At 39.9% G+C, this 22559-nt stretch overlaps 1 protein-coding gene across 8 annotated transcripts in view; it reads right to left on the reverse strand.

The window, feature by feature from the left end:
• Positions 1-22559, reverse strand: part of SH3KBP1 (SH3 domain containing kinase binding protein 1) — a 147278-nt gene that overhangs the window by 3210 nt on the left and 121509 nt on the right. For all 8 annotated transcript variants that reach the window (XM_083612322.1, XM_083612326.1, XM_083612325.1 and 5 more), the window contains 9 exons: positions 21655-21756; positions 20226-20277; positions 18945-19025; positions 18024-18186; positions 15799-15884; positions 7428-7537; positions 5924-6049; positions 3848-4113; positions 2150-2213 (listed from right to left, as the gene is read on the reverse strand). In XM_083612322.1, coding sequence (XP_083468448.1) covers positions 2150-2213; positions 3848-4113; positions 5924-6049; positions 7428-7537; positions 15799-15884; positions 18024-18186; positions 18945-19025; positions 20226-20277; positions 21655-21756 — 1050 coding nt within the window. The remainder of the gene's footprint in view (positions 1-2149; positions 2214-3847; positions 4114-5923; positions 6050-7427; positions 7538-15798; positions 15885-18023; positions 18187-18944; positions 19026-20225; positions 20278-21654; positions 21757-22559) is intronic.

Consider the following 22559-nt stretch of genomic DNA (forward strand, 5'->3'; position numbering starts at 1 on the left):
TAATACATCCTTCTAGCTAGGCAGTGGCACCATGCTGTATCTTCTTCTTCTTCAAGTCAATGTCAGAAATTACTCAGAAAATAACACTGCTAGTACCATACTGTCATTATATTCATACAAAGCATGTTGTTGTCCCCATTCAGAATACTATATACAGCTCAGAAAATCCTACGTGGAAAGGATGGAACCAGTAAGGGAAAGCATAACGTGATGGAGAATTCTGTAAAAAGCCCAAGATTACGAATTCTTGAAATCTTGAAATCCAACCCCCTGATTGGCAGAAGCACAGCCACTGCTGCATTTGTGAGCAACACCTCTCATGAGGGCCAGGTGGAAGGTGGCGGTGGGCAGAAAAATGGTCCTTCACTGAGCCGCCAGTAGAGTCTGGCCGGGTTGGCGGAGGCACAACTCTCCCACTTCCAAACCATGTCAATAGGGAGATTGGATTGCTCTTTGAGTATAGGTTAGAGAGGTTCTTAAAATAATGACTGGTACAGAAGGAACAGAGGAAGAGAAAGCTTATTATTAGAACTCTGGATTCTGCAATGAATTTGATGGGTGGGAGGTTCACAGCAAATTAAAGTAAGTAGGTAAATGAGTATATTACGCATTTATATTAATTCATTAACAGAAGGATGTCACAATGGCTATTCCCCCTTTTTTTCCTTCTAATTAAAATTAGATTAGCCTTCAGCAACTCGGTGCCCTTCAAATGCTTTGGACAAATGCTGCAGCCTAGGGCTGATGGGAGTTGTAGACAAAAGCATCTGGATAGTAGCAGGTTGCCAAAAGCTGGGTTAGACAGATCCATGGAAGATGGACCTTTAGGTTTCAGTCATGATATCTAAATGAGACCTCTGTGCTCAGAGGCTTCCACTTTGATACTCTGCTTATGAGCTTCTACAAGCATCAGCTATTCAACAGACCACAATACGCACTTTACAGGCAGCTGCAGAACATCAATAATATTAACAACGGGCTCAATGAGGTGGTACAGTTTGATTTGAAAACCTTTGTGTTTGGCCAATCCTTGGATTTCCTCCATAGCATCTAACTATACTGGTCAGGTGTCTCTCTGCCAAGAAGGCAGCTCTGAATGTTATAGTCTAGAGCAGGGATGAGGAACCTGTGGCTTTCCATATGCTATTGAACTCACATCATCTGTAACTTGCTCATGCTGGCTGGGCTGAATCCAACAGCTTCTGGAGAGTCAGAACTTCCCCATTCCCTCTCAAAGAAGGCCTTATAAATTATTTCTGTATGATGTTTTTGTTACAATGTGGAACTCCCCCTCCCTAGGAACATTCCCTTCACTAAAAAGATCATACCACGATCCATCAAACTTGTGGAGGACGATAAAAGGGATGATGATGATGATGATAATATAGTGGAGGAGAGCAGGGCTTACCAGCTCTCCCCTTCGTACAGCTGTTTACACACAAGTAATCTGAATGCCCAGACAGGGCTTACCAGTTTCCTGCTTTAATATTAGCACAGCAACATAGCTCAACTTTTCACAATGATTGTGCACTTTTCAGAAAATTACTAAATGTTTAGCATACGTAGACTAATATGTAGTATTTCATTTTGAGATATGGAGCCATGTGATACTGCACATGCATGCACTTACACAACTGATCAAATCTTTGAACAAACAGCAACTTGTGAGGAAGAAGACAAGTGTAAGCAGAAAGGATTAATACACATTTCCCAGCACTATGGTCACTTATTCAACCCATTTATAATAAACCATAGTTACTTTATTGATTTTTTTACTGTTTCTGGAAATCAAAATGCTTTGTGGATAGTATTATTTCAGGTCTTGGATGCTGCAAAACATCTTAATATTGAGCAGGGGGCGGGCAGGTAGTAAATATCATGTTTTGTTTATTATTTAAAAGATTTATAGCCTGCCCTTCCTTCCAGGGTAAGTTGCAACATAAAATAAATGATAAACTACCATCAGTAAAACAAACAAAATTCTTACAGTTTCACATCTTTTTGTATTTGTTTCATCTTAACCAACTTAAACAGATTAAATATTAGCAGGATTATGTTTGCATTAGGAATTTTTATCTTCTATTTTTATTTTCCATGAAAATTGTTCTCTTTCTATAAAGTTGTCTAAGGCCACATATGATACAAGTACCTGTAATCGTAGCCGGATCTTCTTTTCTTCATCTAATTCAGACAGCAATTGTTTAATCTCTTTTCTAGAAAAAGCAAAATAGGAAGTGAATAGAAACAGCAGGCAGCTGTTTAGGAAGGTAGGTGTGGAGAAAGTCCCACCCCTTTCCCTATAATATATGGTACCTGTCAGGGACTCAGGAGCAGGAGCACAGGGGAGAGAGGAAATGGAGAGCGAAGGGGAAGTATCCGAGGGCAGCGTAGGGGAGTATGACAGTGGCCCGAGAGATTCCATGAGCTTCTCCAGCGAATCAGAAGATTCCCAGAAGGGGGCGTCTATGGTCAGGGCAAGGGGGGTCCCAGGGGGGACGCACCAGAAACAAGGAGCCAGAGGGGAACCCCAAAGCAGCAGTGGGGGATTGGGACCAGTTTCCCCACCAGAGCGTAGTGGGGGGGAAGAGTCACATGTGTCAGGGCCAGCGTCTCCTCCAGCGGGGAGAGAGAGTTTGTCAGGGCTGACCACGCCTCCAACGGAGGGGAGGTCAGTTGCAGCTAGCCCCCCCAGAGGGGGAAGCAGTGACAGCAGCAGCAGTGAAACGGTCAGGAGAAAAGTTACCGGCTGGGCGCGCGCGCCAAGTTCAAATGTACAGGCGCGGGGAACAGCAGGAGACCCGGATGGGGAACCAGCTCCTAAAGCCCGCCGGAGGGAGGGGGAAGGCTCAGGGGACTCAGCGTCAGAAGAGTCTAGAAAGGGCGAGACCCCAACGGCCAGGTGGAACCAGAGGCGGAAGAAACTGAGGAAGAGGTGGAGTAAGGCTAGAATCTTAAATTGGTGTCAGGGGGGAGGAGACTCAGACGGAGCATCAGCGGTCTGACAGTTGAGACGTAGAGCTGCGCGCTGCGGCTCAGGAAGTGAAACTGAACTTCAATAAAGACTTTTGTACTTAACAACGAAGCAGCGTTGGTCCTTTGTGAGCTGGGACCTTGGGCAGCTCTGACAGTACCTAACTCAGCTCAGCAGAAAAACTGAAAACCTTGGGCAGCTCTGACAGTACCTAACTCAGCTCAGCAGAAAAACTGAAAAGTATCTCCTATTTTCAGGCATGGCAAAAGAAGAATAAACCCTACTGAAAACAGATTACAGACAGCATAAAATCCTTTAAAATGACTAATACCAGCAGAATTCATTATGGTATGAATAAGTGTCCTCAAAGTAGCAGCATCTTGAGAAAATATAGCATGATGTAAGATAGGTAAGTATAGTAGGGACGTTACCCATCTTTCAAAATAATCTGGGGAAGATTAGTCAGCAACCTCTCCAGGTAAACGAAAACATGGCATTTTAAAAAATAAGTCACGCTAAAAGAACTGAAAAATGCAATCAAGTTCTCCACCATAACTAATCAGTTTGGCTCTGAATACAGAAGCTCTAAAAACATCGTTCATACATTTTCATCTATCTGTAAACCAGCCTTCTCCAACCTGGTGCCCTCCAGGTGTTCTGGTCTACAACTCCCATCAGCCATTGCTGGCATGGTTATGTTGGCTGGAGCTGATGGTTGTAGTCCAAAGCATCGGGTTGAGGAAGGCTATTCCAAAGAAAAAGACAAATCATGCAACACATAAAAAGTTATTAATGGAGACAAAGGGATCTGGCTCACATGGGGTAATGTATGGAAAGGGGATAATCTACACCCTCCAGCAATACAGTAACACTCACTTCTGCTGGTCTTTCATTGTTTCAATGATAGTTCGCAGCTCCTTCACTTGTGTTCTTAACTCATCCAAAGCTGCTTCACCTTGGCTGGATTGGTCAGTCTTTGGCTTTCCTTCACTGCTGAACAAAGATGGGGAATTTGACCTATGACCTGTTGTTCCTGCTGAAACTGGATGAAGTGCAGATGAGGATGATAATGAAGATGGAAGGTTACTTCCACTTGTTAAGCCTCCTGGCTTGGCAGGCAGTGAAGCTTTGTTATCAGATACCTATAAAAAAACGACAATACCACACCCAAACATTAGAATGCTAACAAGAAAAGGAGCTCCAGTATCCTATGTTTTTTCCCCCCTCCTCTTCTGCCCAGCTATGCTGAAGAAATCCTGTCCAGATGTTCCATAAGAATTGGCCACAATGTAAATAGCATAGCTTCTCAAACACATCTTTCCAAATTGATCTTAACATCATGCTGACGTGAGCCTGCCAGGAGCTGTCACCCATGGGAATGCTGCTGGGCAAATTTCATTCTGAATTGCTATTACTGACCAATGGAAAATGTCACCAGAAACTGGGTCAGGATGTGTGTGGGGAAAATATGCAAAAGACAACAGGGCCCACTCGCACAAACAAGAATTTATCCTGTGACATGAAATAATTCAAAATTATATAATAGCACTTGGCTGTTTTGTTTCTTGTTTTTTAAATATAAAATGTAACTAATCAATTTGGCTCTGAATGCAGAAGTGCTAAAACCATCATTATACGGTTATATAATAACCATACAGAGAGAGATCACAACTCAGTGGCAGAGAACATATTTGGCAAGCAGAAGGACTTGGATTCAATCATTAGAATGTTTAGTTAAAATAATTTCAGGTAGTAGGTGGGATCAGGGAAAGTGGGGACAAATAATCTAACCAGTATAAGGCAGGGATGGGTAGATAGGGCTCTATTGGTAGATCTCCAGTGAATTCAAAACAGGTCATCAAGGATTTCTGACTCCAACTGTTATTATAACAGCAACAACAAAATGATACAAACCCTGCCACAAAAAAGGATAGAGATGAAATTAAGACAACTGTAGGTGGTGACGGTGGGGATAATCAGGAGCAGATTTCTGTGTGAAAGGGTTATGTTCTGGTACTCAAAAACAAAACCCTGGGAACAGAATTCTTGACTTCTAAGTGTGTATCTTTTGAGCCTGGCTCTGACTGTTTTTACTAGAAGCCTGAGATCCATCAAAGTAGATCCCACAAGACTCATGTCTGCCCTTGCTTTGGAATGACAGCTTCCTCTGTTCCTATTACTTAAGCCTTTAGGTTCTTTAGAACCTAAAGAGTTTAAGGTTATGGAAGGAAATGGAATTTCTAAAACAAAAGTAGTCTCGCTGCTAAATGTGTCTTATAATACCTCCTATAATGTAGAATGTGTATGACTGCAATCCTATAACAACTTTTCTGGGAATAAGCCCAATTGAACTCAGTGGGACTTAGTTCTGAATAGGCAAGTATAGGATTGCATTCTAAAAGTCTGAAATGAGAATGAATAAATGTCTGCACAAGTAAAAGAACTCTGTCCTCAAACATTTTAGAAGACATAGTTTGGTTTGCTAAATGGGGCTATACTTGCCCCCATTGGAAAGGCACTGGAGGCAGAAAACTAAGTTTGAAAAATGAGAGACGTTGCTCAAATCATTGCCTAGACGTTAAATTCTCTGGACAAGTCACCATGGAATTGCTCAGATGTCTGACATCTTAGCAATAGCTTGTATGCGGTGGAACATGGAATTGTACTTATGATCATATGGATTTATCACCAAACACATCAAACTGTGTGTGATCTGTGTGTACATATCATGTTGATTTTCCTTTCACCCTTTTAGGAAGGGGGAATAACTGTGGAAATCAGGAGATCATGCACCCCAACTTTGAAGTGGAAAGACCATACAAATCAGATTGTGCATATTAATAGACATATTATACTGTACTTACCTGTGCCCCCAAACAGCAACACCATAATTACATTAGCAACCACAAGTAACAGCCCTTGCTATTGATACAAACAACCGAAATCACTTACTAGCGATATTGTAACAGTCTTTGCTTTCTTTAATGGTTCAGCTACTTTGTGCGGAAGAGAAACATGTTCCTCCTTTTCATCTTCAGGACTTGGCGAATCAAAGAAGTCAGGACTTGAAAGTGAAGACTGTGGAAACACAGAAGTATTTTCTTTCTACAAATACTTAAATGTAACAGACTAACTTTCAACATGACAGAAGCATTGGTAGACCTAATCCCTGATACAAAATGTGTATACTACTAAATACACTGTGGACCATACTCTACACAAGCTTTTGAAAAGCATGGAGTAAGAACTAAGCAGGGTTCTCTTGCCTTGATTCTGGTCACACTCCACTCCTGTTATCCCCTTCCTCTGTGCCCAAGGGGTGGTAGCAGTGGCAGCAAGCTTCACAGTGGGGAAAGGGGATGGGACAGCAGGTGGCAGAATATTCCAATAAAGGCCTCATCTGCACTCTACATTTAAAAGCAGTATCATACCACTTTCAAGAGTCCTGGCTTCCCACAAAGAATCCTGGATATTGTAGTTTGTTAAGGGTGACGAGAATTGTTAGGAAACCCCATTCCCATCACATAGCTACAATTCCCAGAGTGGTTTAACAACCAATCCCTCTTCCCAAGCAACTTTGGTGCAAATGGGGCCAAAGATGAGAGAGGCCTCTCCTTATTCAGGGAAATGAGGTTCTCAGAGTCTCTTAATACCTTCCCTATTAATTTAGTAATCCAAATTAGTATGTTGGAAATTTCTCCATATGCATTGCACCTGCAAAGTTGGATCCAAAAGGGCTACTCTAGGATGGAAGGCATCTTCCTGAGGCAGAAGGCATGTTTTTACACCTCATGATAAGAGCATTGCACAAAATATATTTTACTGTTTTTGTGAAACCTCCTGCACAAAGAGAGGCATAAGAACTGCTGATGAAATGGGCACTGAACTGTGTGAATCCTTGCCTAGGCGCAAATGGATTTAGCAAATATTTTCTTTCCACTCTTTTTTTGTGTGGCTCCAATCCAAAGAACATTTGCAAACAAGCATCAAAGCATGATTGCGTGTTTGCAATTAAGCTAAAGAAGAGACCAAAAAAGAGAGAGAAATTATAGGTATGCTGCAAGAAATCTAACAGCGACACTGACAAAGCAAGAAACCTTATTGTAAGTAGATGTGAGTCAAGCAAATACTGAGCACTTCCTCCTGCCTCCCAGGGTTAAACCACTTAGGGAATTGGATAATCTTAAAAACATGAAAATATATATTTATATACCACACACTGTCAAAATTACCAAGTCACTCAAGAAGGAAACAAATGAGATTTTAAAACTACAATAGGTGTGATAAAGAAGGGCCATAGATTCAATCCCTGGCACCTCCAATGTAGTGCAGCAAATATTCCTGTCTGAAACCCCGCTGAGTCACTGCCTGCCATTATAGACAAGACAGGAAATAGACCAATTGTCTGACTCAGTGTCATATGTTCTTAAATATCCAGTTCATAGAGGATACTTACAGATGTGAATGATTGTGAAGGAGGTCTTCTGCCAGTAGCTTTTGGTCTAGTAGTTGTTGGGTGACTGAGCTTCTCAGCAACTGGTATTACGGAATCAAAACCTTCCAGATCTTAAAAACATGAAGATATATATATATGCGTACACATTAGACACTGTCAAGTCATGGAGTCAACTCAGGAAGGTGACAAATGAGATATTTAAACTACATTCACATATTACATTGTGTTTCTGTATTTCCATTCTGTCAAATCCAGGTTTCCTAGCAGAACCCCTTCGTAAAAAGATTCTTGATCCAGGATTGTTTTATGCACATTTATATGCATTTTTAAAACTAATTAGTTAAAATGTGTTTAGATGTTTTAAAAGGTGCATAGGTTTTGCTGCCAGGTATCATGGGGTTAATGCAGAAGCTCCATAATCCCCAGCAAGAAAGGACATTGAACGCATCATGTATGGTCAGTGAGAAGCCCAATCTTTCTTAGAAAAGGGTAACATATGGGGCGGGCTGGCTGGCTGGCATCAATTGGACTCTGAATTTTCCTACAGAGCACAAGTGGGGGACCTGTGGCCCTCCAGAGGCCATTGGACTTGAATTCCCATCAGTCTCAGCCAGCATGGCCCATACTTGGAGTTGATTGAAGTTATAGTTCATCCTCATTTGATTTCATCCCATTAAGATTGAAGTAACCTATGCACCTTTGCTTTATATCCAACTATACTTCAAAAGCAATCATAGAACCATAGGATTGTAGAGCTCGAAGGACCCTGAGGGTCAACCAATGCAGGAATCTCAACTAAAGCATCTATCACAGATGGGCCACCCTACTTCTGCTTAAAAACCTCCAAAAAAAGGAGAGTCCACCACCTCCCAAGCAGGAGTGCCAACTTGACTAAAATATTGGGGGGAGGCAGGTAAGTCTTGTCCCGCATAATTGATCACAAGATGCGGCCACACACCCCATTTGAATGGCAATGCCCATTAAGGGGGGGGGGGACCAGCCCCATCAAATATTTTATTGGTTGGGCAAAGGGACCTTGGCGCCTGGCAGGTGGTTCCTATGTTTCCAAGGGATTCCATTCCCCTGTCAAAAAGCTCTTCCTAATGTTTAGTCGGAATCTCCTTTCTTGTAACTTGAAGCCATTGCTTTGGGTCCTACCCTCCAGAGCAAAGGAAAACAAGCTTGTTCCCTCTTCCATGTGACAGCCATTTAGATATTTGCATCTCCTCTCAATCTCCTCTTTCCCATGCTAAACATAACCAGCTCCTTCAACTCTTCCTCATAAGGCTTGGGTTCCTTTGGAGGATGGCTATTTCTTTCTTTGTTTTCTTATTTCATAAAATTTATATACTGCTTGATTATAAAAAAAAACCACCCCTCAATGCATTTATCGAAAGCTAAAACAGTAAAATCAAGACAAAACAGCAACCCTACTTTAAAACATTTTAAAGAGCATGATATGCAGTAAACAAACAACAAACAAGCAAAGACAGTTTAATATCCAATACTGCACTTAGAGTCAAAGAATAATTTAATAGCATTTTCACAAGTAATAATAATAATAATAATCTTAGTTGGCAATAATTTAATAAACCAAATTAATCAGAACGCATACTTAAATTTTAAAATTGCTTTATTTTCTTTATTTTGTATTTTTTTAAAGAGTCTACAAGAGTTGGTAGCATCACTTTGCAAAGGCCCTGGCTCAAGAGTGAAGTATCCAGGCAATTTGCTTCCCTCAGCCTGCAAGCAACTGCTCCCTTTGGCTCCTAAAAGGTCTTCTTCTAATCGTTCCTTTAGGTCCTGAAGGATGCAGGCTGTCCTTACCAAAGTGAAATGTTACACATGCTGTCAGTCAGTATTTGACAGAGTATGAAGTTGCAAGTTGATCCTTACAGAGATAAGATGATACAATAATGTACCGAGAGCTTCCTATTAGGTTCGTGATACCCAAGAGTGTAGTTTAAATTTATGATCCAAAGCTCAATTTATTTCCGTAAAAAAATACACAAATAAAGTATTTCGTGTTGTCAAACTTGATCAATTTGGCAGCTGAGTAAAACAAGTCACAGCAAGCTTGATTCTGACCTCTTGTGTTTCTTTTCAGTCTCTATAGAATGCTCATATACAGAAATGGGACAGCAAAGTTTAGCTCATAACGGGCTGGATCCAAAATTGCATGAGCATGAGTGGAAGGCTATTCGTGCTATGGGGCTTCCGCCCTGCAGCTCTGAGTCCCCAGACAACCTTTCCTAAGGGAGCCTCAGAAGAAACTAGGGGGAGGGGCACAGAAGGTCACCATGGGGGGGGGAGTCCTTCTGCATGACTTCCACTCACAGTCTATGGGTCGAACCCACATATGTTACTTTCATTTGTTATGCCAAGCAGCTTTTCTCAAATAGTTAACTGCTGATAGTAAGTTGGAAAGAACTCAATGACACGAGTACTGAATACTAGCTTATCCACATACTAGTATATCTTTCTTCATCACTCCTATTAATACTTTTTTTTGAGCAGTACATAATCTGCTTTGGAAGTGTGCAATCAAGTTACATCAGCAGGGACAGTCAAGGTCATGCAAGTCACACGTAGGAAAGGGTTACAGGTTCATGTCTTGCTGTCAGTAAATGCTAAAAGCAAATGAAAGTTTAACTTTGATGGCACATTTCCTCTGCTGTAGTTTGATAACCTCTTTCTGCCCCTGCCATAAGCCAGCTCCCCTTCCACAAAACAACAGCAGCAGCAGAAAACAACAACAACAACACAGGCTGCCCTTCTCTACCAAATGATTCTCCCTGTGGACAGTCACTAGTTGCATGGGATCATAGGATTTGTAGCTTTCTCTGCCTCCTGATCTCATTAGTAGGAAATTCTGACATTTCCAGCTGATGTCTGGCCCTGCAAGGTTCTCCTATATACAGTGGTACCTCAGGTTAAGTACTTAATTTGTTCTGGAGGTCCGTTCTTAACCTGAAACTGTTCTTAACCTGAAGCACCACTTTGGCTAATGGGGCTTCCCGCTGCTACCGCGCCGCCGGAGCATGATTTCTGTTCTCATCCTGAAGCAAAGTTCTTAACTCGAGGTACTATTTCTGGGTTAGCGGAGTCTGTAACCTGAAGCGTCTGTAACCTGAAGCATATGTAACCCGAGGTACCACTGTACAGTCCTTTTTTTCTAAAAAAAATGTTTAGGGGTACTCTCATTTTCCTACTCATATTGAAATACTGCCCCTCAATGAGGCCAAACTTAGATTCACAAAATGTTTAGGGGGTATGCTTACCCCTGCGTACCCCCCAGAAAAAGCACTGCCTATATGTAGTAAGCCCTGCCCATGATTCTTTAGCCCCCTCCTTGTTCATAAAGGTAAGGTATAATTAGTTGTGGGGAGATGCTTCACCCATTTGCATTTATTGAGTGTCCCTGTTAAATGCTAGTAGGAAAAGTGTTTTTAGAGATTTCCTGGCAGAGAAGGCAAGGTCTGCACATCACTTATAGGACTCTCTATCTTAAGAGTCATTGGAGTAGTCCCAACTACTTCTCCTCAATTGTGACGTAGGAGGAGTCAGTTTTAAATGGATTTACGTATGTGTAACTACAGCTGAATTCAAACGTGGGGAATATTGCATTTGTTTTCCTGATTATTGTGCTAGTGCTTTTGTTTCACATTCTTACGGGCGATTCACACTTTGGTGCTTGTTGTGTTATAGAACTGTGGCTTTATTATTGATATACTGGCACATTGTGCTAAATTTTGTTCACTTCAGGGAGCATGATGTGACACAACAACAAATGCCACTGGATAATATCACTACTCCCCCACCCTCTCCCTAAAAATAGAAAATGGGAGGTCGTTTTAATTCATTTTTTTGTAAACACCACTAGGATTCTAAACTTCACTTACATTTAACAAAACTGGCCTCAAAACAAGGTAATAGTTAAAGCAATTGTTATTCATAATTATAACTACAAAGCAAGTCCAGGGTGTTCACAAGCTTCATACACAAACTTAAAAGGAAAGCATATTTATTTCATTTTACATCTGAAAAATAGGAATTGAAAACCTATTTTGTACTTCAGCCTTAAGGACTTGATTGGTAGTTTCTTAGGCTAGAGAAAAATAATTTCTGAAATATGTGCCCATTACAGACATACAATTAACAAATTCACTCTAATGCAATTCCAACAATAGCTCACATGGAAATTGTAATGTAGAACCACCATACTAAAAACTGAGCACTATTTCCCATTATTCCCTAATTTTGAGCATGCTTCATGTGTTTTGCTCACATTCTGTCTACAAATGTGAGCAAAATAATCCTTCTCTTGACACAATGAACTTAGAAGCACCTTCCTAGGTTTTGGCATTTCTTTAATCTGCACAAAATTCATGCACCTTCTCTGGAAATTAGGGCACATAAAGCATGAATAACCTTTCAAGTTGGTTCATTCTACAGGGCCTGAAAACATCAAATTAAAATTATAGCAGGAGAGAACACTCCCATTAATAGAATCTTTGTAGGTGCATTGAGCATCCTCCCCCCTCCCCCCCGCAAAAGGAATTAAATGCTGTACTGGTCCAAGTTGCATGCATTTATTTTAGAGTAAAGGTGAGATTGAGGTATTTTAACCATGCTACTGATTTAACTTACAGTGATGCTCCAAAAACATATGTATTAAAACTTTAGGTGGGCAAACCATTTCACAACAAATGATTTGACACTGTATGCATAATGGAAATGCATAAACCAATAAAATATTTGCAGAGGCATTAAAATTGAAAAAATATGCAACACCTCTTCATCTACCAAACTAGATAGCCATCTATGCTCTGGTAACCTCTAGGTTATATTACTGAACTGTGTTATATGTGGGGCTGCCTTTGAATATGGTTTGGAAACTTCAGCTGCTGCAGAATTCAGTGGCCAGGTTGTTCACTGGGGGAAGATGCTTTGAACATATAACGCCAATCCTGGCTTGACTGCACTGGCTGCCACTTAATTTCTGGGCCCAATTCAGAGTGCTGGTTTTGACCTATAAAGCCTTAAACAGCTCAGGACATCAATACCACAAGCAACACCTCTCCCCATATGAACTGCCCCAAATCCTGTTATCATCATCTGAGGCCCTTCTTTGTGTGCCTCCTACACAAGGGATCTAGAGGGGGGCAGCATGAGAATGGGCCTTTTCTGCCATGGGTCCCCATTTGTGGAATGCTCTCTCCAGAGAGGCTCACCTGGCACCTTCTTTAGACAAAAACATTCCTCTTCTCCCAGGCCTCTGGCTAATTAAACAATCTATGGCCTTTTAAACTGTTCTGGGGGTATTGTTTTAGTTTGTTACTTAATAATAGTAATAATAATAATAATAATAATAATAATAATAATAATAATAATAATATATTATTTATACCCTGCCCATCTGGCTGGACTTCCCCAGCCACTCTGAGCAGCTTCCAACAAAATATTAAAATACAGTAATGCATCAAACATTAAAAGCTTCCCTAAACAGGGCTGCCTTCAGATGTCTTCTAAAAGTCTGGTAGTTGTTGTTCTCTTTGACATTTGACTTTGTTATGTATTTTGTGTTTTTATATTTTAAACCACTCTGTGATCCTAGGATAAAGGGCTGTATAGAAATAATAATAATAATAATAATAATAATAATAATAATAATAATAATATCTGCAACAGCACAGCATACAACAGGATGTCAGGAGAATGGTAAGAATATACCACTCATTTTCAGGAAAAATAATGACAGGACAGACAGAAGGTGAAAAAGCCTTACCATCATCAAGTGAAGAAGAATTACCCATGGTAAAGGGATGTAAATGGGGAAAGCTTGAAGAAATGTGAGTGGAAAGGAAAAGAAAGGCATCACTGGAAATGTAGAAAAAGAAGAGAAAAGAAAAAAAAAGGTGTGAGGAGTAAAGGGAATAGATTTCTAAAGACACACTTAACAGTTAAGACTAACGAACTTTTTTTAAATAAAGAAGGAAGTGTGAGCCACAGATAAAGCTGGAAAATATATTACATACAAATATTTAAATCAGAACAACAACAACAACAAAAATAAAATCTATCCACCATTCACTGGTTTAGTAATCCAACCCTATTAGATATAAATACCCTAAGTCTTTACGCCAAGAAAATTACATCAAGCATATTTATCCTCTGGGTAACCATGTTCACACAAATGATGACCAGAACTTAGCAGTCAGCAGAGAAGGTTAAGACAGAGTCACTGATGTTAGTCGGTCATGGTAAACCCAGATGGGACGACAGCTCTTCAAGATGTTAAACAAAATGCTTCCCTGTCCAAGCCGATTGCAGGATAATACAAGGCTATGCTATTTCTCTTCTTGATGTGTGATTTTTGTTTTCTTTTACAAAACAAACTTGCCAACAGCTATTATTTCTGGTCCAAACTGTGTTCAAATTACCCTATAAAGATAGCAGGTGAATTTCATCCTCTTCTTGTTGGGGTTATCACTATGTAAATGGCCAAGGCAATTGTGAGAACATCTCTCACCTCACACACGTTCACTTTTATTTAATCCCAAATCAATTTGTGTATATAAATCTTAAGTATTTCTGTCCTCCATCACGTTCACTAAAGGTCTAGCACTACCCACAAATATTTTAATTGATTCACTCTTCACACAATGAATAAACCTATTAAGCATCCCTAACTATTCATTTTCTAGTATGATAACAGAACTGTGTGTTGCTTTAATTCTTTAGTTATTTAATTCTGTGCCTCAATATATGGCTGTTTATTTTCTTAATTATGTTTATCTGTCATCAAAAGCCTTATTAAAATAAAATCTTGTAATTCAAGATTAACAATTATTTATTGAGGAATTCTGTTTTGCTGTTGCAAACAATTTGCCCCTGTGAACCTCATTTATGCCTACAAAAATAATGGAAGCTTATGCTTTGATTATAATTTCCCTAGCAAAAGGAAAATATGTGACAATAAGTATAAAGTAGTAGTTCTCAGACTATTCTAGCGTTCGTAACTGGCAGTTTAGACTTTCTAAAACTAGTAGCTGTTCCATAACTGTCAGTTGATTCATTATTACTATTTTGGTTATTAGAGTACTTTTCTAATAGTATTAGAACATAATGACAGGTAGCTTTTAACACTAACGTTTCAATCCTACAAATAATAGAAGGCTTACAAAAGCAGAAAACAATCTGCATTCTGTTGGCACTTACTGTTACCTAAAATTAGAAAGCTTACATATTATTATTAATAAAAGCACATGAAATTTCTAGGCACTGTGCAAAAACCAGCAATGAACTAATGTAATAAATCTGCCAATTTAAAAATTCATGCACCTTACTTGTAAGTTACTTATCGTTACAGAACACCTTTGCTTTGCTATTCTCAGTGATGTGTTTGGTTGGAAAAGCACATTCTATGAACTAAACAACCAGCTTGCTACTAGAGATTCCACACAGCACAAAAACAGACAAAAGATTGAGAGCAACAAAAACATGTTTACTTGGAATTAAGTCCTACTAAGTTTAATGGTACTTGCTTCCTAGTGAGTATGCATAAGATTGAAGCCTAATTATTAAAAAAAACCTCGGTTTTAAAAGTTAGCATAGCAGTTGCAAACAAGTGCAAAACTGCCAAGTCTGGAGAGAAGGAAGATTAGCTACTGCAGTACAACATTTAATCAATATGTGCTCCATGAAGAAACCACAACATAAAAATAACAGTGCATGCTACCAATGAAATGTAGTAATGCTTACAATTTAGGATACAAAGACTGCCTCTTATAAAAACATGTCTGCTGCAGCACAGTTGTTACTGAACTGAGTGACTGAAGCAGATGACATTGAAATATTTCCATCTGAAAATGACACTGGCTTTGCTTACAGATATATGACCACAGTCAGAACACCTTGTTTTCCAGTAGTCAGAAGACTGATACCCCACCAATTCAGAACATACCTTTTGTGTTCAAATTTGTGATGGGCGAAACACCGTAATTAATCTTTAGTTTCCTCAGAGTAGGTTGCATAGTTAAATCTCAAGAGTGTCAGGTAATCTGATCAAATTCTTAACTACAACAGACATCTACAACTCATTTTACAAACAGCAGCAAGCATTTCAGGTAATTTTTTTAAAATTAGTTTTCCAAAACCTTCACAACAAAATGATCTGCAATCACACAAAAAGTTCCAAGCACTGAAAATATTTTGCATGCAATTTCTTCTAAATTTTTGGATATGTATTTTTTAAAAAATAACATGATACATTTACTGGAAAGTTAAATAATACTGTATGATAAAATTAATACTCAAAGGTAATGTATATTTAGGAGGTAGGTCCGGTATAAAAAGCACCTCAACTTACCGATGTCATTGCTCCTTTCTGTGGAATCCTTTTCTAAGGTGCTGGACGATGTACAGCTCGCTAGATCTACTTTTGGGATATCATTCCTGCAGTCAAAAACGAGAGAGGTATTTACTGGGACTGCCTGTTAACAGTAATTTCTTGTATCTTGCAAACTGAGGGAAAGAAGCATTCCTCATGCGCAGCTCCTGGGTCACAGTGAGCTGTCCGAGGGAGCCATCGCTTGTAAACCGACATGCTGCTAGGATTAACCTTATCTTGTTTCTCTTTAACACCTGTCAAAAGGGCCTATTTTAGACACACTAGTGTCCTAAACAATTTCTCAAATGTTAACTGCATCTTGAGATGAAGAAAATCTGAAAGGATACCTTCTGATCAGCAATTTTAAAAATAACAATTTGTGTATGAAAACAGTAAGTGATATGAAGAAAGGCAGAATGTGTTGCAGACCCATTAAGTGATAAAGTTATGAAGCGTCAAGCTGTGATAATGGGGTTAAGCCCCCCACCCCTGCCAATTCAAGCGTTGGCTGCAGCTCCTTCAGTAGGATTGGCTCCCTCACTGAGACGCTTAATAACTAATGGCTTTCCGGTGACAGTTTCAGAGTGGGTGTTTTGTGACTTTGCATGGCAGATGAGTACCAAAAGTGGACTTGTGAAGGGCTGCTGAAAACTGGAGCTTTTCATCGTTCAAAAAAATTAATTATTTTGCACTACAGTGGTATCTTGGATTACAGACGCTTCAGGTTACGCGATTTCGGGTTGCGCACCATGCCAAACCTGGAAGTACCAGAACGGGTTACTTCTGGGTTTTGGCGCTCATGCATGAGCAGAAGCACTAAATCGAGCTTTGCGCATGCACAGAAGCACCAAATCGCGACCCGCGTGTGCGCAGACACGGCGCTGTGGGTTGCGAACGTGCCTCCTGCACGGATCATGTTCACAACCCGAGGTTCCACTGTATTTCATAAATAGTGGAAGTTACTAAGAAGTCTAATCTATGGTTTTGCTTGATGATGGAAAGCCATTGTCATCAAACAATTTAATTTACTTATTTACAAATCAGCACTTTCATAAAAAAAATACAGCAAGGGCAAGTACAACATATAAGGATTAAATCAACAAGAGATCCATAAAAGATCATTAAAAACACCAATGACCGCTCCCCACATCAAATGGGGGGTGCCTTTTGCGTGGTCACGTGCAGCCCCCAGGATCCCATGCAGCTCCTGGTGGTATGGGTTGGTTTCGCCCTCCCCAGGCTGGATACCTGGAGGTCTCCACCCACCTCAGCCAACTGCCCAATCCCGCTTGGGGAAGCATTGCCAGGGGATCGGCCAGGTAGGGGGAGGGACCGCCCTGCCCATACAACAGAGGGTGGATCCTTGGCTGGGGACTGGGAAGGATAAACACCCATTGCCTGAGCCAAGGTCTCCCTACATCTGAAACTTAATAAAGTTGTGGCCAATTTTAATCCCATAGCACGTTGTCTTGAGTCATTATTCCACTCGGGAGTCGAATAATGGGGGGGGGGGACTCTGCCTGCCCACACAATAAATATTAATAAATGCTGATTGGTTAAAAGAAAACATTATGTTGTAAACGCCAGTCTAAACAATAGAGTTTTCAAATTACATCTGAAGGAAGGGAAGGATGGTTCCTGCTGAAACTCTATTGGTAAGAAGCTCCACAGGGCAGGACCTGCCATACTATTGTTCAGTCACTAACCAAACCTCAGGGTCATAGGGCAGAGGTGAATTTAGCAAAGCATTAGTGGTTCAGTCACACTAGGCGTAGTGTATGGAAGGTGAGAGCTGCTCTGTGTGTGTGTTCTGGATTTTGGTGTTGCACAGGGTGCTGCTGAAATTTGAGGCCCAAGGTTCACCACTGCATGGGGTACCACTAGAGGGCCCCATCAGAGAATTTCTGCAATCAAGATGGAAGATAAGGAATCAGCCAGTCCTTTATAAAATCAAATGAAATTACTACATTATGTTGTAGGTGGCAAATGCAATACCTAACTGGAGGCCAACCACTCCTATTTTTTAAACAGATTTTAAAATGGTAATATAAATCAAAATAATTTATTATGTCCATTTTGCACTTCAAAGTACACATTATGTGTACTTCAAAGAGACTTAACGAGGTGCAAGTATCTACAAGATTTCATCATAAATATGTTTTATCATCCACTGATTTCTTTTAAAGAACTGATCCATCAAATACCTTGTATGGGTCAGAGGCACAATTGGTCTTTCTGGTCTTCTTGGAGGCAACGTACCAGGTCTGTTCAAAGAGTTTGTTTTGGGTGGTCGAGGTTTCTTCGGTGGTATAGCAGGAACAGAAGGCTTCTGTAAATCTAACAGCTTTTGCTCTCTCTCTGGTCTTTCTTTAAATCAATTTCCCCCCAAAAGAATGAAGACATTTTAAAGCAAAACTCTCTTACTTATGGAAGTTACAGCTATGGGCAAAACCCAATAGAAAAAATATCTTACATCATCTTTATTGCAACGCTAATAAAACACATACTTTTATCTACTGTAAAGTAAATAAACCTAAACTAATTGTTTTTCTATGGGCCACTTACAACACTGAAAACAAATGAATAGAAATTACTGCAAACATGCTGCAAACATGTGCTCCACCAGTGGGTGGAATTCAGTGTCACATTATTACGAAAGTTCAGTCTGCACAAGCATTTCAGCTGGTCAGATGGAACGATTTGCTCCCTCTACAGTGTGCAGTTCCAGAGTTTCTCCCAATCCCTCCCCAGAGCCAATTTTGGGGGAAGAGGAGGGAAACCCCATTGTGCAAATGAAAGTCCTTAGAAGAGTCTTGCAAATCATCAGGGAAAGGTCACTCTTTCAGGAAGAGAAGGAAAAGGCAAGTCCAGCCAGAGAGGGAGCTCTGTGGAACTGTCCTTTGATTCTGCTGCTGATGCTGCTGTTCCCACTTGCTTGTGGGAGCATGTTTGAGGAGAGCTGGTGGGATGGTAATTCTTCTAGGCCTCAGACTGACAGAATATCATATTGTGTTCCTCCCAACTGGGAGAACTGATTTAAGCAGGGGAGAACCACCAGTCTCCAAGGACCATAGCATTTACTAAAATATAAGATGGACTTTTCACTCAGAAGCAATGCTTCTTACCTTTCTCTTCTGTTCGATGAGGAAGACATTCTGGTCTTTCAGGAGGTACCTTTTTGATTTCATGTTTTCTGTCTGTCGTAGCTATCAAAAAATTCAGTGTAATTGTTTAGAAAGAAAATCAAGAATTTGGAAATATGCATTTATTTATTTAGGTTCGCTAAGGCAATATGCTTTATGACAAATGAATATGGGGTTTGCTTCTAAATATGTGTTTGCACTGCAGAATGACTACCATCTCTCTCTCTCTCTCTCTCTCTCTCCCCCCCCCTCTCTCTCACACACAGAATTTATACTTAGGACTCTTTCACATGGGAGTTCCCCTTGTAATTCTGTTTCCTTTAAGGAACAGTAGCCAGGGCTATGGTCTGAAGTCACATGGTGAACAAAGCATCTGAAGGTTTGGTCAGTGCCTGGACAGGCAATGGTTGCCAACCATATGTATGCTGCATTGACTCCCATGAAGGAAGAAAAGCAGGCTATAAATGTGACAAAGGAATGAATGAACAAATAAACAAAGGTGGAAGAAAGAGAGCTGTGTGTAGGAAAAAATATGCATGGAGCTACCATTGTGGTGTGTAGTCTGCCACACAGTTGCCCTTCCAAAGGAAATTATTACTTGTTTGGGCAAACAGGATAACATGTAAGATGTCCCCCCCCCCTTTAGTACATAAAACTGTGGTAAGTCACCTTCACTGCTTGCCAGTCTGCCAGTTTCAGAAATATTAAATATTGAGAGGATGCATCTCAAAAACAAATGGCTTTTACTTCAATTGTGAATACAATATGGAAGATAATCATTGTTAGTGCTTTTCTTTAACAACCACTAGATGGCAAATGCATGTTACTGCTATAGAATGGTTTTGGGAAGATTGTCTGATAATTACTCAGTCATAAAATTAAAGGTCTTCTAAGTCTTTTTCAAAGCGGTAATGAACTAATAACACTTTAAAATGAATTATTATGAACTGATACATAAACACCATATTAATAAGTATACCAGTCTTCCATGCCTTCATTAATTTGGTACAATGTTACCAATTCTTCACCAAATGGGACTGGTACTTGGCTAGGCTTTCTTATTCCAAGAATGATCACTGACATGAACAACTCTGGGATTTCAGAAGCAGTCTGTTGCTGCCAGACAGTACCTGCAATTTAACAATTTTTAAATGGCATGGTGGATAAAGTGATACTGAGAGCTTCCATTAAGAGACAGAAAAGTGGATGCACTGTCTGTAAGGGATATTTACTGATGCTTATTATATAGCAACAGTGCATTACCTGATCCTTGTTTGAAGGCAGGAGCTGATGGAGGTGGTGGTTTCTTAGGTCTCTAAAATAAAAAGGAAATGATAACCAGGTTGCTAAAAAGAATTTGAACCAGACAGAACATAAAATCATTCTAATAACTAAAAAAAAAAATGTTTGTAAAGCCTTTCAGCAACACAGCAGATAAATGCAATTTATGAACATAGTGAGAGAGGAGACAGCCATCATAATGTAGTAAAGACTATCTGCTACTATATGGAAATTATATGTGACTATTTGCCGTTATGCCCATATTTGCTTAGTGTACAAAGACTTTGTTAAGCAGGAAGTTACTTCTCTGCAGTTATACTTTGTTTCCTGAAACCAAAGTAGATTAATTACAGGAAAGTACTGAAAAAACAAAAAGCCTTGAGGAACCTTAAAGTCGAAACATTTACCATAGCATTTGTTGAATGGAGATCACTTCTTCAGATATATATCTATATTTGGAAAATATATCTACCACCGTAAAGAGGACTTTTGTGATTGAAACACGTATGACACTGTGTTGCATTAGTATTCAATGTTAATGTTTTAGGGTGAAATTTTGGATCTAATATAAACACCAAATTTTAAGTTATAATGCTCTCCAGTATATTTGTACCCTAAGTTTTCTGTAGCTACATAAGGGTAGATTTAATGGGTTTTATATGTCTGTAGTAAGCTTTACTAAAATTTTTGATCATCCATTAACATTGGGAATGTAGAGAACATGCTTCATTCACAGAAAGTCCAAGGTTCAATCCCTGATTCCTCCATGTTGGGCTGGAGAGCTGGAGAGCCACTGCCAGTCTGTGAAGGCAATACTGAGCTAATTGGCCCAATATTCTCATTCAATTTAAGACTCTTCAAGAGCAAGAACAAGAAATCCAGCAAATTAAAGCACAATCACCAGCCATTTATTCACATGAATAACTGGATGGAGTCCAGTGCTGTGCAGGCAGACTTCTGCATTTGCAACAGGACTTCCCCTTCCTCTTCTCCTCAGTGTTCCCCCCAAATCTGGTCTGGAGAGTTCTACCCTCTGGAGCACATTTGGGGGGCACGGTGGGGTCTGCAGCAGGGAGGAGAGGAAGAAGTCATGTTTGCTAGTGGAGTCTGTTCTGCTCAAGCACAGATGTTGGATGCAACAACGCCTGATTCTGTGCAAATAGAATACGGGCTTTTAGAACAATCTTGCTGAAGCTAGTTTTTCAATTCAGCTTTTTACACCGCAAGTTGAAAAAGCTACACAATGCAATTTCAAGCTACACAAACATGCTGCCGTCCATAAACAAACATTTATCCCAAAAAACGTTTTTGGTAGGTTTCAGCTTTTCAATATTTTATTATAAATAACATGTTCCAAACAAAAGACACAGGTTCATAAAATTTTCAGTGATAAAGGGCAAACACATCCTACCTCTTTTTCAAAGTCAGAAATAAGTAATTTAACAAAGTTATCAGGAAATACTCCTCTTCTGCCGTTGAGTTCTCCTTCCCACCAGCCAGTATCAATACATTCCTAAGGTACATAAAGAAGAAATTGATTGCATACATTGAAAAACATGTCTTTTGACAAGGCAGGATTATTTTCCCCTGTAAACTGAGAGTATAAAGTGGGATATATGCAGAACATGTTTTATGTGGCCATGGTGTGTATATTGCTAAGTTTTCATCAGTAACTTGTGGTGTTGGTTGTTTAAATGTGCTTACTAGTCATAGACACATTGCTAGTTCCCTGGTCAATACATTATGAAAAAGGGGAAAGTAGCAACAGATAGCAAGTCATGAGAATGTCACGTATTTGTGGCCATTAAATATTAAAAAATTATAGTGATTAGTACCCATACCACCCACCCCAAACACACCTTCGGATGTTTATCAGAATTCTATAGGAGTGCAGATTTTTTGGCAGCACCTTATAGAGTCAGTTTAGGATATGGTGGGGAATAAAAACTAGAGGGTGCACAAGTGAAGAAAAGTAACCCTTCTGTGACAGGTGTACAGATCTGTCTGTCTTCCCCTTCTCTTCTGCCTCCTTTCATGTGAAACTAGGCAGAAAAGATGGCAGAGTTGGAAGCGTATCATGTAGAGGAGGAGAAGCAAGACATCATTCTGCACCTACATTCTACATTGCTGCCTTCACATTATAAAACACAAGAGTCTTTATGCTTAAATGCTGACTCCTTATGTAACACAATAACACAATAAGCATTTCTAAAAACAAGATGGTGAGTGTATACATGTTTATGTCTGTATGCACACACACATATAGATACATACCTCACTTTATGCCCCCATCATGGCACCAAGCAGTAGAAGTGG

This window comes from Podarcis filfolensis, assembly GCF_964270895.1.
Source record: "Podarcis filfolensis genome assembly, chromosome: 4".
Classification (NCBI taxonomy): domain Eukaryota; kingdom Metazoa; phylum Chordata; class Lepidosauria; order Squamata; family Lacertidae; genus Podarcis; species Podarcis filfolensis.